The following is an 18,260-nucleotide window of genomic DNA, read 5'->3' as shown; positions in this document are numbered from 1 at the left end:
AACATGGATATTACAAAAGAAGTCTTGATCTCACTGTTAGCTTTACCTAATCTAATCACAAGAGTTGACTGAGTGAATAGTGTTGAATAATGAATACTGTTGGATGAATAGAAAGGCCTTGGTTAGAAAAGTACTATCAAATAAAAAGAGGAAATAAAGGAAAAGCCAGGCAGATTGATACAATGAGGGGAATTAAAAATGACAGACTTTTACTGTACCTTTGGTATCCTCTTTCTGGGCTGGTTGTCGTTCAATTTAGATGAATAATCCTCACTGTTCTCATCCGCCACCCGTGGACCTAGAACCCAGGGAAGATAGTGATCAGATTTAATGTATTCCCATGTATTCATTCTTTCTGTGCTGCTAGCTGGTAGCATAAATGTAGTTAACTTGTGCCAGCACCTGCGTTCCCTTTAAGAGGATCAGTTTCCTCCCCGCTGTAGACCCCTGCACACACACTCACTGTAACCATGTCAGGAGCGATGCGCGACAAAGTCACAAATAACATCCGCACTTTGGATGGATGACCAAGGACAGCGCTCTTAGATTCAGAGTTATGGAGCTTTGAAAATCCTGCTTGTAACCAAGGTAAATGGAGAGCAGTTGTAAGATCCCATAGCTGGTGGTGACGTAGCAACCGGACCAATGTCAAAAGCTGCTCTAGAGCTCAACCACTTTATATATGGAGTACGAATATATACATACGTAGCATAACATCCCATAGCTGGAGAGTACGAATATATTCGTACTTCGCAAAAAAAGAATTCATATTCGAACGGGTACTGTACAATCTGATATGAACACCTCAGACGATGTGTCGTCTACTTGGATTCAACCCTGATTGAACCCTGGTTTGTAATTATCATTTATTGTAGTTGAGGCGCAACAGACAATTGGCAGGAAGTAGACTGTTATGAAACTCCATACACTTATCGTACCTGCTGGAAAAACTCCATACACTTATCGTAACTGCTGGAAAAACTCCATACACTTATCGTAACTGCTGGAAAGACTCCATACACTTATCGTAACTGCTGGAAAAACTCCATACACTTATCGTAACTGCTGGAAAAACTCCATACACTTATCGTAACTGCTGGAAAAACTCCATACACTTATCGTAACTGCTGGAGAAACTCCATACACTTATCGTAACTGCTGGAAAAACTCCATACACTTATCGTAACTGCTGGAAAAACTCCATACACTTATCGTAACTGCTGGAAAAACTCCATACACTTATCGTAACTGCTGGAAAAACTCCATACACTTATCGTAACTGCTGGAAAAACTCCATACACTTATCGTAACTGCTGGAAAAACATCCCAACTCTTATGCAATCACACTTCCCTTTCTGCCAAGAGAGGAATTCCTCTAGTAAATCATTTCCTCAGCCATTCAAAGGAAAAAAATGATGGAGTCACAGACACGTGGGTGACACAGAGGTCCATGGTACGTGAAACATGAAATGACTGTGGCTGCTTTTAATTAACGTGGCTTAAAGCAGGGCTTACCGTGTTGGGACTGGATATGGGTTCTACGGACACAGCCCACATTCCACTCATGACACTGACCACTGACTGGGGTTGCACAATATGTAACTCTATCCCACTGAATAGACAAAATAGTTCCTGCACCGCAGTCATTAAAATACGAATGGTCTTACACTCTAGTGTATATTCAAACTGGTTCCTTGGCTTCAGTTTTCATAAACAGCGGTCATTCTTGGTCTCGTGCGTGAACTATTTGGATGCAGCAGGAGCCAGATGATTTGTGGAAATTTCAAATGAAAACATGATGAATCATGTCAAAACATCAGTTGTGGAATCAGGACGAAAACGGAACTAGAAAATAGACGTCACTGTGTCAGTAACCCGACACCTCTCTCTAAAGCCCACAGCTGCCAACGATTTATGACGCAAAGCCATTTTAGAATTGCTGCTCTGCCAGTAAGCAGCACCTGCTTCTGTTGCTTCCTGAATCAGTCAAGAAGATATACGGCAGGGCACCTCTAGTCTAGTGGTTTTGTCTAAAGCCTAAAGTAAGTTCAAACCTCCCTTAAGAGCTACCGTGTTCAGCTTCTGATTTATTCAGAGCTGCCCACGTGTCTATTTTAAGAGCGGGAGTGTCAGAGGAGCAGCAGGGGGTCTAACCAGTTTTGTGAACCGGCGAGTTCCTCAAGGCCTCGTGCAACCTGGAGAGGTAGAGGACCATGAGCAGTTTGTCAGGGTCCCCCTCCACGGCCATCTCCTTTCCCGTGGTCACCGGCTGGACGCCAAACGCTCGCTCCGCCACGTCAAATGCCAGCTGGTTGTTCCCCGCCACGTCTTCCTCGTTCAGAGAGTCGTAGTCACTGAGAAGGGGAAAGATAGAAAGGAGGGATGTGGAAGGAAGGAAGGAAGACAAGAGCAGGAGAAGGCACATAAGGTACAGTTTTTACAGGAGTTCCCGTTGAAGCATTGTGGAATGGAGATATGATATTAGACAGAGGTTACATCATCTGGTTACTCCCCGTTCTCCCTTTCATGAATGTCATGAATAAAAGCTATGAGATGCTTTGGTGGTTCAGTCAGTCGGAAAAGTCGACCAGAATGACATCATGTCAATGGTTTGATGCCCAAGCTTGCAAGACCTGTGTAGCATTGTTGCCTCCGGCCATGCCCTAATGTTCTAGATAAATGAAAGTACAATGAACAATCGCTGCTGTGGCTTTCCATTACGGACGGAACTTTTACAGATACAACAGCGTGAGAAACATCTGTGGTATCGCTCTCGAGTGTTCCACTTTAAGGTGGCATGAAAACTCGTGACACAGCCCTAAGATGCATGCCCTAAGATGAAGATAAGGCAGCTGGGCCTGTGACATTTTGGAAAAGATTGCACGATATATATGTATGTGTATGTGTATGTGTATGTGTGTGTTGCATGTCCAGAAATTCTGTCATTCAGTCATTTTATAGTCAAGGTCTCTCTAGCAGTAACTGTCAAGATGCAGACAATTTTCCTCTCAGCAATAATGCTTGTGGCATGCATGGTCTCTTACATCAGCTCAGGTCTCTGGCGGTGTATGATAGCACAGAAGGCCAGTCCATTCTTCCACGAGGATGTGAGGTTGTAGATTTGTACTCCTCTGTAACCTTGCGCCTGTTTCTGACACCAGATCAACAACCGGCCTGGGCGCACCTCTGACTCTGCAAAAAAAAAAGGCACATGAAGAAAAAAAAGTCAATGGCTTTTATCTTTCTACTTTTCGACTGTGAATGTGGCGTCTTATAAGACTGTGCAGGCTGGGCACGAAGAGTGCATAATACGAAATCAATACAATTCAATTAACTCCATCTGAACCCTGTTCCTCATCACTGTTATGGGTCTGTCATAACAGTGTTGAGAGCTTGTAGATCAGCGATTTTCAGCAAAGATATTTGGTATGTTAACCCATTCTGGGCGGGAACCCCTTTTGGTGTTTTAACTAAGCATTATGTAATGCTTTAGCTATTGAAAAATAGCAGATCTACAAGCTCATATCGCACCACCGAGTGGCATGCTACGAGCTTGTAGGTCTGCTATTTTTGAAAAATCGTGAAAATGCAGCAACAAATCTTTGAATATATATTCTTTCAGAGCGTATTTGTATATACGGTAGGGCAGGGGTTCGAGTTCTCAAACGTTTTATACCACAACCCCATATTAATGAGAACATTTCTATGGCTTTTTTTGGTTGCCAATGGTTGCCCCAGCGGCACCTTCCCGTGACCCGACTTTGGGTCACAACCCATAGTTCGAGAACCACTGCTGTAGAGCAGCAGTTCTCTAACTATGGGTTGTGACCCAAAGTCGGGTTTAAGTTAAGTTACATAACATAGGGTGGGGATGCTGCATATAAGTCAAGTATAAGTCATCTCCGGGCTGAAAGTGAGCAAATGTAATGTGACCAGATGCCTAAAGGAAAACGGGTCGCAAGACTCAACCTATTCTGTCGTTAAGAAACAACAACACTGATATAGATAAAAAGTCCTCTTAACACAACACAGTACAGACCACAGCAGGCCAGCACACGTCTTTGTCAAGCAGCATCTTTGACCTTAATGTGGCGTAATGTGATACCGTGCGCATTGTCTGGACTGAGGCGTGTCGGGCCTGTGGCTACGATAGGGTTCATGTTTCGGTCGGGGCTGGTGGGCTATTCGCTCATTCATTACGAGGGATGACACTGACTGGACCATATTGTAGTTTACATAGACCAAATTACAAAGCACCAATTATGTATTACTCGTTAAAGCGAGATACGCTACTTTGGCTTTACAGTCAACGCAGTGCTCAACATATTATTCCTATAACTCATAAAAGCCTCTAAGAACGAGATGATCCTATAGGTGATTTAAAGCCTGATAATATTACGGCATGACACAGGACGCTTTCATGGACAACGGGGCTGACAGAACTTACTGCCGTCACTACCTACTGTTATGTGCCTGAATCAGTATTTTATGATTATGATAACACTACTAGAAATAAGCTGTGTGTGTGTGTGTGTGTGTGTGTGTGTGTGTGTGAGAGTGTGTGAGAGTGTGTGAGAGTGTGTGAGTGTGTGTGTGTGTGTGTGTGTGTGTGTGTGTGTGTGTGTGTGTGTGTGTGTGTGTGTGTGTGGTGTGCCTCATATTTGTTTTTGGAGACTGGACTGAGGATGAAACATCATCAGGATTTGAGCCCATGATACAGTGATGACTGAATGGCTTCTGCTAATCCTCTTATGACACCGCTCTGTCTAATTTACCGTCTGAGTCCATCAGTCTGTCTAATTCACATGTGAGCCATCAGACGGTTAGTCACCCACCGTCTTTATACTTAAACCCCATCTGAGATCACTGCAACCTATCGAAGAGAGTATAAACAATAATGTAGGTCAGGATCTCACCTTTTCTGGCCAGGTTGGCCGATCTATGGGTGGGGCCTCCACTTCCAGAAAGACATGGGTTCTGCTGACCATCTATGAAGAGATGACGCACCTGGGAGAAAGGACGAGAGGAAGAAGTAGTGGCAGTGTGAGATAGAGAGGAGATGAGAAGTGCGAGTTTGTGTGTGTCATAGGCAGAAGATATGAACCGGAAACATATATGAAGGAACACATACGTTCAAATCTGCTGCTGAGCCAATCAAACAAAGCTATGGGAAACACTGAACCAGAACAGTAAACGTCGTATGCCACCCTCTGGAAACCCGAGACAGCAGTTATGCACATAGACATAGAAAAGGTAGATGGCTCCTCCGGCTCTGGGGCAAGTGTATCGTATGGCGGTTGACATTTTTGTTTCCAATTTGGCAGAGGCACAGCATGCTGCCACTCAAAGTGACTACTGGCCAGTCTTCTGGCACAGTTGGTAGTGCTGTCGCCTCACAGCTAGAAGGTCCTGGGTTCGATTCCCGCTCGGGACGCTGTGGGTGCTGGCGGCGTGTTTCCTCCTCCTCATCAGTGCCCATACGCGAGGCGGGGTTGGCGAAAGGGCCTTTCTGTGTGGAGTTTGCATGTTCTCCCCGTGTCCCCTAGGGTAGGTACCCTCACAAAAAACATGCAGTAATCCTGGACTCTAAACTGCCTCCCCCTGGCCAGCCGGGGCGCCTGATGGAGGGGAAAGGAACTGGTTGGAACAACGTGTTCCTTCCATGCGCTATGTCCAACCAGGGAAACTCAGGCATGAAGGAAGCATGAGTTCAAGTCCGTTGCTCTCCCCATGTCCCCCATATATGGGGACTAGGTTGGCGGAGGGTGTGTAGAGCCCAGGATCACATTAGATAATTGACACAGGGGTGAAAATGGGTTACAAAATCGTGGGATAAAAAATATATAAAAAAAAAAAAAGAAAAAAAAAAGAAAGGCTGGCCCAACGTTGAAGCAGCGAAACAGTGGTCAGAGCTGGAACTGCAGGCGGGCCTGTGCATTTAGCACAAGGAAACCCCGAAAATGCGGAAGTTCTTCCAGGTGCTTCAAAACACCACTGAGCAACTTCCATTGAAATGAATAGCAGGGGAAGTGACATCACTTCCTCCTGATTAATCCTGGAAAAGACATGCTATGATTGGCCAGTTGTCACTTTGAGTGGCAGCATGCCGTGCCTAAGCCATATTGAACTTGAATATGGCGGCCTCCATAAGATCACATGTCGCTTCGATGAACTGCAGCGGCGAATGAGGCATCTAGGTTTTTATATCTATGGTTATGCACACATGGCACATAGCCCATTCCTCTCAGTGCCACACCCCGCCGATCAACCTATAGTAGTCGCCAAGTGCAGCGACCCTTCCCTGTTGGATTCCCATCCCTGGAAATTGCCCCCGAACAAGTCTGAGACACTATTCTAACCTATAATGTCTACGGTGGTGGGCAGGAACTTTACCCAATGGACTCCCCAACACAGGGCATTTTTCAGTGGACTGCCGTGCAGGTATACTTAATGAACTGGTGGGTGTGGCCACATAAAAACATAATTAGTATACCGGTAGTAGTATAATCATAGTACCCGATTATCTTTTTAAATTTTGGGGGGGGAAATCACAGCACTCCATCTTTAACTCTGCGTATTAAACTGTACACACTAGTGGAAGGAAGACCCAGAAGACTGACCTGGTGTGGGCGAACACAGCTGGAGTTGAGGTTGGGGTAACGAGTAGCAGGATCAATGGTGTACTGCTCAAAGTTCTTACTGATGTTCTCGGGGGTGGTCTGAGGCAACAGGCGGTAGAGACTCTCCCTTGGGAAGGACAGAACACAAACAGATATTCAAAAAATAATAATATGCTCTTTTTTCACTTCCCAGCATTCCTGGGAATGCTCGTCCGATGTCCTTAATCATTACTGTGCCTCTGCACACCCGGTCCCTTTCCCATTTCCTCCATCCCTAATTACGCCTTCCATATTCCATTCCTCCTCCTTCCTTAAATCCATTCCTCATACGTTTCTCCAGCAGGCTCCCTGCCCACTCGCCAAAATCACTCACTGTCACATCAGTTTCACTTTACGCCACCAACAGTATATATGAATAGACAGGAGTCGACAACTGTAAACATTGTGTATGCATTTGTCGTGTTATGATTGGGCCCCTCATATTTGCAAATGAGCAAAGTTACTTCTATGTAATATGAACAGAGAATGAGTCAATATAACCTGTATCTGATTTTCTGTGTACCACTTAAAGCCTATATATACACACTTCATCATACGACAAATAGCAAAAAAAAGAATTGACTTACAAGCTCAAAACGCATTGTAAGCTTGGGTTAATGTGGTTAAGTGTTCCCAGAGTGGCCAATTGTGATAATTGGCCACCCAATAAAAACACCCACATTACAAGAACACACTAAAACAAATATGCTTTTAATATGAATACCCACATGCACAGATGCACTAAAACAAATGTGCCGTTAAACATTCCCAACTTCTCTTCTCCTCAAACTACAGTATAAGCTTCTCCAGTCCTACATTCATTAATCCTCCACAAGCACACACACAAACCTCTCGGCCAGTATCTCCAGAGGGGTCCGGCCCTGTGCCCAGCCCCTCACCATCCAAGCTGTGTCGAAGGCTGCCAAGAAACCCCGGGCACAACCGGTTCCCATAGGCCAGAAAGGCTGCAAGTGCAGAACACAACATCAGCGTAAAGACACAGAACCCATTAGTAACATTAATAAACAGCACAACCCATCACAAAATGCACACATATATTGTGAAAATACGCTAGATGAGCCCTTTCCTACCATAGAGGGTATGCACATGCATAAAGCGAGTGGCAAAGTGAGAGGCAAAGTGAATTTAACGTAGTTTAATGCAATCAGATTGGACATTTATTTTTAGATGTATGGGCTATCGAGGCCAGAAAGTAGTTTTTTGCCACTCAGTAGGCTTTCCTGCATAACTTCTAGGTATGATGATGATGCCACGTGCACACACACACACACACACACACACACACACACACACACACAAGTACAGTACCTCCAGCAAACTATCTCCGACCAGCGTGACCACCAACTGATGTCCATTTTTCTCCCTGATCAGAGCAGCGTTCTCTGAAGCGTACATGCACGTGAAGTCAAACATGGCCACGTCCGACTGCCCATTGTGGCTGATGGCGAAGTCTAGGGAAGGGAGCTGGTAGTTGGTGCCAAAGTCAGCCGCCTCGCGCGCATAGGAGAGCAGCGCTTCCTGGTTGACGTTGGCGTTGCTTAGCAGCCGCTCCGTTTCAATGTAGTCCTGTATGAGCACACAGGGAAGAGGAAGGGGATCAGTGTGGAGTTCGTCGTACTATGACAAACAATTCTGATTCTGCTGAAAATAGCAGGTCTACAAGCTCAAGTGTACTGTAGAATCTGTCATTACGACGGCATCAAGGCCCGCCAAAATACATTTTAGTCGACTAAATCAACTGTACATTTAGTCGACTAAAGTCTTATATTTAGTCGACTAAAACTAGACTTGCACCAACACATTCCAGGTGACTAAAATGTGACTAAAACTAAATGAAAACTATTCAAGAGACTATGACTAAAACTAAAATCTAAATTTGCTGTCAAAATCAACACTGGTGGGGATAAAGCATGATGTATGTTGTTGCGTGCCAGTGTTGCCGCATACTTACACTAGCTGATCCACAAGCTCACGTGTCGCATCATGATGCGTTGTGAGCTTGTAGATCAACTATTTCCCACTCATAAATAAAGCGATTGACTGATTGTCTAATCAATGTAAAGAGAGTAGTTCTCACAAAAGACTTTCACTGCAAAAAGAGCAGGATGGCTAGTAACTGTAGCCAGTGAGCTATTATGAGAGATGGCTTTGCCTGTGAGGTCAATTGGCCACATGTACAGTACGGGCTCACACACAAACAGACACACGCACACAGCTGAGGCAATGGGATATCACTCTTCACTAACAGGGAATGTGAGATGAGAATGAGGCCACTGAGGATTTGCCAACACATGGCTTAACTGCAACTGTGTGTGTGTGTGTGTGTGTGTGTGTGTGTGTGCGCAAGCACACATGTGAGTGAATGACGGAAAGGACCAGAGAGACAGATACAGTTGAACGAGATTGTATAGTGGTGTGTGTGTGTGTGTGTGTGTGTGTGTGTGTGTGTGTGTGTGTGTGTGTGTGTGTGTGTGTGTGTGTGTGTGTGTGTGTGTGAGAGAGAGTGTGTGCACGCGAGTGTCTCTACAGACGATTAGGCTGGCAGGGGGCAAGGTGTGAGGTTTAACAACAAACTTCATAATATGATGGCACCAGTGTGTGGATGCTGTCATAATAGCCTCATTCATCTGCTATAATCTCAACACAGGACATGGACCCTCACCCAGAGAGACCATCCTAATAACCTCCTTCATCTGCTATAATATAAACACAGGACATAGACCCTCACCCAGAGACCATGATCCTAATAACCTCATTCATCTGAAGCAATCTCAGTAGAGGACATGGACACTCACCCAGAGACAGCCTCTGACTTGCAGAGTATGTGTAACAGATTGACTGTCAACATGGATTGAGTGAGGCATGGAGAGAGAGAGAGAGAGAGAACTGTATGTGTGAGAGAACCGTTTTATAGCGAGAGAGAGAGAGAGAGAGAGAGAGAGAGAGAGAACTGTATGTGTGAGAGAACTGTGTTTTATAGCGAGAGAGAGAGAGAGAGGGAGGTGATTACGACCTGATTTCATTAACACCCCCTATCCAGGTCCATCACTCAATGACAAAACGGACTACCAACTACCCTACCCTGTGCACACATACAAGCACAGCCTTTACACAGATGTGTGCACACACACACACTTACACACTTACATGGAGAAATTCCTCCATGCCCAGCAACACTTCTGTTCCCAACGCTATAATCCCACAGTTCTTGTCCAGAGAGCTTTTATTCTCAGTTCCATGCTGGAGCTGTGATCTGATCTGCCACTTAACCCATTAAGACCTGAGGTCAATTCTAAAAAAGCCTTCTAAATCCAAACAGTTTTGTGAAAAACATATGTTGCTATGACTGGTTCTCAAAGCTTTTTCACGTCAAAGGTCCCCCAAAGAATTATGTATTTGGCCGCCGGCCACCCTGTGAGAGAGAGAGAGAGAAAGGGCGAGAGAACACTAAGGCCTGACTCACACCTTTCGATCTAGCATACAACATTGATGCATGCTAGATGTAAAGAAAGGGTTTGTTTACATCTTGCCCCAATGCATTTCCAATGGAAGTCACATGGTTTGACACAACATTTGTGTTGTACGGCTTTCGGCTGTGTTTCGACTGCCCCCCACCCCCACATGCAATACAAATGTTGTGTCAAACCATGTGACTCCCATTGGAAATGCATTGTGAGCTTGCATCAGTCAATAAGTCTCATGCATCAGCTATACATCAATCTGTTGTGAAGGTGTGAGTCAGGCCTATGTGTGCAGGTGAAAAGGTGTGTATGGATACAGATGGTGTATCGCTGGCTCATGAATGCGTGTGTCTGATGTATGATATTGCATACGATAATTATACACCGGAAACTAGAGGCGATCATGGAAAGAGAAGGAGGAGGGAAGCAAAGCTATACTCACACGTATGATGACCCCTTTGTCCAGGAGACTCTGCTTCTTGGCAGTCATGACAAAATAGTGGGTGTGGTCTTTGTAGTAAACTATATTCTCCAGGTCAATCCCTGGAACACATAAGCACCGAACACAAAGTTCACTTTGACCATGCTGAATGAATGGGAAAACTAGGGTGGGAGAATGCTCCAGAGGACACTGTATGGACTAGTGTGTAATCCTGTATGGGGTGTGATAAGATTTACTCTATAAAGGATGTATATAGTTGTCTCTATAAAGCAGGGGTTCTCAACCCGTGGGTCGCGACCCCTCGGGGGGTCGCCAAATTATTTTAGGGGGTCCCCAAATTATTTTCACGATTTTTAAAAAATAGCAGACCTACAAGCTCGTAGCGCGCCACTCGGTGGCGCGCTATGAGCTTGTAGATCTGCTATTTTTCAATAGCTAAATTATAACAATGCTTAAAACACCAAAAGGGGTTCCCGCCCAAAATGGTTTAAGGTTATTGTAGCAGTCAATTTATATTGGGGGTCGGGAGGGGGCGGGGCGCCCGAGACATTGCCAAAGCATTTCCGGGGGTCCCCGGCCAAAAACGTTGAGAACCCCTGCTATAAAGGATGTATATAGTTGTCTCTATAAAGGATGTATATTAGGGCTGTGAATCTTTGGGTGTCCCACGATTCGATTCCGATTCTTGGGGTCACGATTCGATTCAACTCAATTCTCAATCCAAAAACGATTTTAAAAAAATTCAAAAGCATTTTTTTTCCAGATTCAAAACGATTTTCTATTCAAAATGATTCTCGATTCAATACATAGGATTTCATCACAATCTACTCCAGTCTTGAACTGAAGTGACTACAGTGACTTGAAAATGACTGAAGACATGATGTTTACTGTGATTAGGGTGAGCTTACATTTCATATCACAAACACCATCGATTTTTGGAAATTATGAATCGAGTTTGAATCGTTCATAACGGAATCGCGATTCTAATCGATTTTTTTTGACACCCCTAATGTATATAGTTGTAAATAATCTAAGACGTACAGCAGGTTTTACGTTTCATATATTATTATTGATGATTTATTGATGAATTGAAAATGGTGAGCCCTATTGTAAACAAGTGTAATGCTTTATGGTGTCGTCCACTCACAGTTAACAGTCTTTGTATTGAGTTGTACTTGAAATGTACTGTAATTCTGCAAACCGTTAATAAATCAATCAATCATTTAATCTATAGTACATTTAACCCATTTTGAGCGGGAACCCCTTTTGGTGGTTACATACATGATGTTATAATTTAGCTATTGAAAAATAGCAGATCTACAAGCTCATAGCGCGCCACCGAGTGGCGCGCTATGAACTTGTAGGTCTGCTATTTTTGAAAAATCGTTAAAATGTGCCTCAAATCTTTCAGAAAATTGTCATGATTTAGACAACTTTTTTTGTTTAATTTCGACGTCAGGCCTGAATGGATTAATTCCTCCTCAGCAGGGAGACAACCACTGCTTTAATATGTGCTAGTTACTGTATACTGTATTAACATACTCTACAGATTGTTTTATTCACTAAAGGTAGTTCTGGATTGCTGCTTTAATTTGTCTCTTCACCTAAAGAAGAAATGTCACAATCTTCTTCCCCTGCTGCAATTATGTATACCGTTTTCTATTTATTCGGGTGGTTAGTTTTTGTATATTTTTTCCACTGAATTTCAACTCACCCGTGTCTTCTTTGAGCTCGAGGAAGAACTTCTGGTTGAAGATGAAGGCGACGCCACTGATCTCCTCCACACTGGCTTCTGCTGTGGTGTTCCTGTTGACAAAGTTAGCCGTAATAGCGATGGCCAACTTCCCTCTGAATTCTTTGCGTTTGAACCCTGCAGAGGAATGGCCATTTACTAAATTAATATACCATTACCAAATACACCATTTGTATATAGGCTGTTCATTGAATGCCACAGACATTAAGTCCACACTATTGATCCATAATGTATAAATGATAGATAAGGGTTCAGGACAACGAGGCCTTTTCGTGGAGGGGTCAGAATGAAATTTGGACTGTTTTTCGTCTGTGGTACTCAATAGAGAGTATGCGCATGCTTAAAGTGAATGGCACATCGAGTGGCAAAGCAACATGCAAAGTGAGTTTAACATTGTTTAATGTTGTTTAATGCAATCAGATAGGACTTTTCTGTTTAGATGCATGGGCTGTCAAGGCCAGAAAGTAGTTTTTGCCACTCAGTAGGCATTCCTGCATAACTTCCGGGTTTGATGATGATGTCACGCGCATACTCTCTATTGTAGCCTCCAGATAAAAAGCCTCACAAAAACAAATGTTGTCAAAACCTTTCTACTATTACTTAGAACAGTGTCATACACATTCAGCAAGGCTGGAGCAAGGTCCAATAAAAGTTGCAAAAGAAGATAAGACAATTCAAAGCCTATAAACCCAACACATTTTTTCAGCTTAACGGACTTCAAGAAACATTGGAGGAAGCTTTTGACATACTTTAGACCAATTTGCACTCATAAGCCCATAAGGGGTCACTAAAGCCTCTGAAGTTGGCCGTTTACCAGTTCTAATGAACGGCTGTATGTCTGCAAACAACCGCAAACACACACATACCACATCAATCAGTAGTCGTCGACCATTCGGGGTAAGACTTGACATTGACAAATGGTTTAACTTAACACTCTCCCACAGTTACAATTATTACTGGCTTGCAGTTTGTTACAGATACACACATACAGTACATGCATGTACACACACACTGTGCAGACACAGACTTGACCCCACATACTCTATTGAGCCCCATCTATAACTAGGTCAACAGGAAATGCTTCTATCCAACGGCCCACAGCACCAGTGCAACATGATGCTTCCAGTACAAATAGTCCTCAATGTCACTCATATTTGAAAAATGTTCTGCATTGCCACAAAATCCCCCCTGGCCCATCTCATTCTCACGTTTAGCTGAGGTTTTCACAAATGCACTTTGTTAAGTTTGTTTCTCTCGTGTTCTCTCTCTCTCTCACCGTCCAGTGTGTTTCTGCGTCCGTCCGCGCCGATCACAACGTCAAAGTCGAACTCGGACACGGGATGGTCAGCGGGCCGGACCTCAGCTCGCCAACCTGGACCTAAAAAGACACGCACCAAAGTGTTGGACACGTGGCCAAGAATATCACACAGTCCTATATGGATACTATTTAAACCACACCCACTCTGGAGTGGGTGTTTTAACTATAAGCATTATGTTATACTTTAGCTATTGATAAATATCAGATCTACAAGCTCATACGCGCTACGAGCTTGTAGGTCTGCTATTTTTGAAAAATCATAAAAATGCGGCACAAATCTTTGAATATATATTCTTTCAGAGCGAACGTTTTTTTTATTTCGACGTCAGGCCTAAATGGGTTAAATATCATGTAAATGTTTACCTTCACTACTCAGAAACTGGAAGTTCCCAGTTCTACAGATGCTTGGTAGGATACATCTGGAGCCATGTGCAGATATAGTTTTAACAGATTTTGGGCGGGAACCCCTTTTGGTCTTAGCATTATGTTATGCTTTAGCTATTGAAAAATAGCAGATCTACAAGCTCATAGCGCGCCACCGAGTGGCGCGCTACGAGCTTGTAGGTCTGCTATTTTTGAAAAATCGAAGAACGACTGACATAGAAACATAGCTTTTTCAGAAAACTGTCAGGATGTAGAAGACATTTTTAGAATCTGATCTCAGGTCAAAATGGTTTTAATCACTTGAACCCTAAGGTCCCTATTCTGGTGCAAACACACTGTAGGAATGAAGCAGTAGCCACTAGCCAGCACACAATGGATGTGGTTTACACATGGTTTATGTACCTCTGTTAAACAACTGACGTGTTTTGGCCTGATATGCCTTCCTCAGCAGGCCTAAACGCGTCCGTTGTCTGTCTAACGGAGGTAAATGAACCACGAGAAAGAGGACATTCATTGTGTGCTGGCTACATCTTCATTCCTATTGCATTATTGGGCACCTAAAAGACTATTCATCTAATCTGGAGTTCTGCAGGGTGTTTTTTCTGCTTTTGCTGATATTCAATCTTAGCAAACATAGCGTTTATATCTAGCAGATCTACATATCTATAGCAAATCTACAAGCTCGTAGCGCGCCACTCGCTTGTAGGTCTGCTATTTTTGAAAAATCGAAGAACCACTGACATAGAAACAGCTTTTTCAGAAAACTGTCAGGACGTAGAAGACATTTTTAGAATCTGATCTCAGGTCAAAATGGGTTAAAGTAATTTAGAAGTGCTGCGCTGATTTGAGAAGCGGTATTCTTGTGAAAATTATTATATACTAGTCCTCATAAGGTCTTCTATTCTTGCCAGTTTTCTACAGCTCTTCTATAAAGACACAATGTACATATAAGACACACTGACTATCATAACATTGTAGCTAGTGTGCAGTAAGCAAGGAGCTTCGCTAGGAGTGATAATGCGCGACAGTTACCACCTAGTATATTTAGGATATCCATGATCTGCATTTCATTTAGGACGTCTATGATCTGTATTTAGGACATTCATGATCTCCTGAGGCCCTTAGAGTTTGTATTTAGGACATTCATGATCTCCTGAGGCCCTTAGAGTTTGCTCTTTGCTGATAGTGACTTTCCAGTGCTATTTTACTGCCGTTCTATCAATAGATAGTATTTCAGACGTTATGATTTCTTCCACTAAGGCCTCGTTACGTCTGCAGGAAAACCTTGGTTCACCAAAACATACGTTGTCTGCAGGCACCAGATCTATATATAGCGTTGTTGTGCAAAGCACACTCTGTGTGTGTGTGTGTGTGTGTGTGTGTTCCCACTTCCCACCACTGTGTGCGTGCATGTCCACTGCGCTGACACTCAGTGGACTGACATGGACAGCCTGACTGTGTGTGCCTGTCACATTATTATGGAGCCCACCGCAGCTATAGGCAGCAGTCGCTGTGATTGACAGTTCTCGTTTTTGCAACTATGCCTAAACCTAACCTCAGTAAATCTAGGCCTGCCCGGGAGCCAATCAGACGGGTCCTATCCTAGAGCTGTGGTGGGATTCATAATCACGCCTCACTGTCACTCATCACTCTTCATGTCCGCCGGCAACAGTTCTCAGCCCACTCACCGTCACCGTGCTGTTCTTCTGGCGGCTCCAGGACTTTGACAAACTCCACATTGACGTGAATCTCTACCCCTAAGATCAAACACACCTTCAGCAGCATGAGCTGGAGCTGGCGAATACCTGGAGGCGAAAAGGAAATGCATGCACAGGTGCAGAGATTTACACACGTACCCCAAAATGTGCTCATGTCACAACCACATAAAACAAGAAAATCTTACGGTACAGATCAAATCATCCAAATGAGTATTTCAAATTCAGATCAGTTATTTCAATACTTATTAATCAGCGAAGGTTGCTGGCTGCTGCCATTCATATTCCTAAACGAGGCCACTGGCCACGTCATCCAGAGACACCTGGAAGGGTGTTAGAAACTAAGTTATGCCGCATCCTTGCCAGTAGTGGCTTAAGATGGTATAAAAATATACCATAACTATGTTCAACTGGAACATAGTTATCGAGCTGTGAAATTGTAGGACACGTCTGGCAGGTAGCTTTCCAACCCCACACTGCAAAACTCTGAGTGGTCATTTAATTCGGAGTACGAATGGTCAAAATGGAGCCTTTAAGGTTGATTCATGACAAGGATATATGATGTGATATACAGTAGATATTTTTTCTTTTACAGCCTCAATTCAAGTTTCCCTGCGCTCCTTCAAAAATAAATAAAACTGCACAAGTAGGGCGTATCTACATTATGCTTCTTGAATAGCCTTATGCTCCTGTAGACTAAAGGGAGTTCAAGGAGTGCAAGAGGAGTGCATCAAAGAGGAGTGCATCAAATAACTATTTGGTATAGTATGGTCATTAGTCAGCTGGTCTCTTTGGTAGCTTTTCTGGGCATCTGACAGGAACACACGAGAAGACATTTAGCTGATATAATAACGGGTTAGTGATAAGGGAACTATGACAGGAGGAGATATTAGGTGACACACACTATGACAGGAGGAGATATTAATATGTGACACAAGTTGCTAATGCTGGACACTGTGGACAGGAAGAGGTGGGGCATGATGGGAACATCCCACCATGGAGCTGCATAGTGCAGCAACTAGACTAGCGGAAGAAAATACTCTGGTTACACAGGAAATAAATTACTAAATATAAATAAATTACTGCCCAAAAGAAAGACACATTTGTGAGGATTTGAAAGTGCACAAATAAATAACCTTATTGACATTTGAGCTAAAAGCATAACACAAAAAGTCCTGGGGACTTATTTCCTAAGTAAATTCTCCCCTGACAAATAGGCCCGTCTCACAGCCATTTCCCGCCCCCTTTCCACGGGATGTAGCTCTGGTCCATAACTCATGGACCAGAGCTACATCCCTAACTGCTTTCTGCACTGAAAAAAAGGAAAAAGGGAAAAACACTCACTGACATGGTCGATGGCTCCGGCGCAGAACTTGCCATAGAACTTTTTGGCCCCCAGGCCCCTGAGGTCATGGATGGTGTAGGGCCACAGGTGCAGCACATTGTTCCTTGAGAAAGTGTCTCTTTTTTCAATCACCACCACCTTGCATCCACCCAGGGCCAGCTCGATGGCTGTGCGTAAACCACATGGACCCCCGCCGATGATGAGACACTGTACAGGGTTGAAAAAGAGGAGAGGGAGGGTGAGCAAAAACCAAAAGGCAGAGACGGAACACAGACAACATTTGGTGACTTTCATTATGTTCATCATGTGAGAGAACAAGTCAAGCTGTATGCATAACCAGGGCAGAATCACACTGAGTTTGTTTGATTCAAACTGTTCCCAGATACGATTCACTGGTCCCCGCTGGCCATGATTCACATTGGCCTCGATTCTGCCGCACCCGAGTACACCTCATTCAACTGTATTCAATGCTTTTGCACATTGCATCGGCCCGTATCCAAGTACACTTCAATCGTGTACCCGAGATTTACCTCCATGCGGTCCCGGGAATGGTTGGGTGATCCGCTCGGGGAACGGTAGCAGCATTCACACTACCATAACATCTGCCATGTTTTTTCACACGTGTGAATATGCCCCAAATGGTAAATGGTGCATTTATATAGCACTTTTATCCAAATTGCATTACATTCACCCATTCACAAACACATTCATACACCGATGGTGGAGGAAACCATGCAAGGCAGCAACCGGCTCATCAGGAGCAGGTTGGGTTCAGAGTCTTGCTCAAGGACACACCAACTCTGGAGGAGCCTGGGATTGAACTGGGAACCTCCGGCCACTCTACCCCTGATAATAAACACTCTAGCAGCCCTATTCTGGGGTGAATATTTGGAGAGTATACACAAATCCATGGAGGGGTGCCCTGGGCGCCATAGACATACTGTGTAAAGGCCTCTTCCGGCTCTGGGGCGTGCAGTGTTCTCAAGAGGGGACAACATTTCCCCGAGAGTCCTTGCGAAGTATAGTGGAAGCGAGCGTAACATAAGTCCCGGAAAAGACGCGCTGTGCTTGGCCAGTAGTCACTTTAGTGGCAGCGAGAAACATGGAGGAGTTTCATGAGTGACGTCACTTGGGCAGCGACGCAGGGTGCCTTCAGCACTCT

General features: G+C 44.1%; 1 protein-coding gene across 2 annotated transcripts in view; it reads right to left on the bottom strand.

The window, feature by feature from the left end:
• Positions 1–18,260, bottom strand: part of mical2b (microtubule associated monooxygenase, calponin and LIM domain containing 2b) — a 75,558-nt gene that overhangs the window by 35,588 nt on the left and 21,710 nt on the right. For both annotated transcript variants that reach the window (XM_079501663.1, XM_079501664.1), the window contains exons 3-14: positions 17,098–17,305; positions 15,727–15,843; positions 13,613–13,714; positions 12,298–12,453; positions 10,584–10,684; positions 7,989–8,246; positions 7,509–7,624; positions 6,621–6,747; positions 4,917–5,007; positions 3,045–3,192; positions 2,155–2,354; positions 219–298 (exon numbers count right to left, since the gene is read on the bottom strand). In XM_079501663.1, coding sequence (XP_079357789.1) covers positions 219–298; positions 2,155–2,354; positions 3,045–3,192; positions 4,917–5,007; positions 6,621–6,747; positions 7,509–7,624; positions 7,989–8,246; positions 10,584–10,684; positions 12,298–12,453; positions 13,613–13,714; positions 15,727–15,843; positions 17,098–17,305 — 1,704 coding nt within the window. The remainder of the gene's footprint in view (positions 1–218; positions 299–2,154; positions 2,355–3,044; positions 3,193–4,916; positions 5,008–6,620; positions 6,748–7,508; positions 7,625–7,988; positions 8,247–10,583; positions 10,685–12,297; positions 12,454–13,612; positions 13,715–15,726; positions 15,844–17,097; positions 17,306–18,260) is intronic.

This window comes from Electrona antarctica (assembly GCF_951216825.1).
Source record: "Electrona antarctica genome assembly, chromosome: 5".
Lineage (NCBI taxonomy): Eukaryota > Metazoa > Chordata > Actinopteri > Myctophiformes > Myctophidae > Electrona > Electrona antarctica.
The sequence above is the reverse complement of the archived record's forward strand: the minus strand, read 5'-3'. Positions and strand labels throughout refer to the sequence as shown.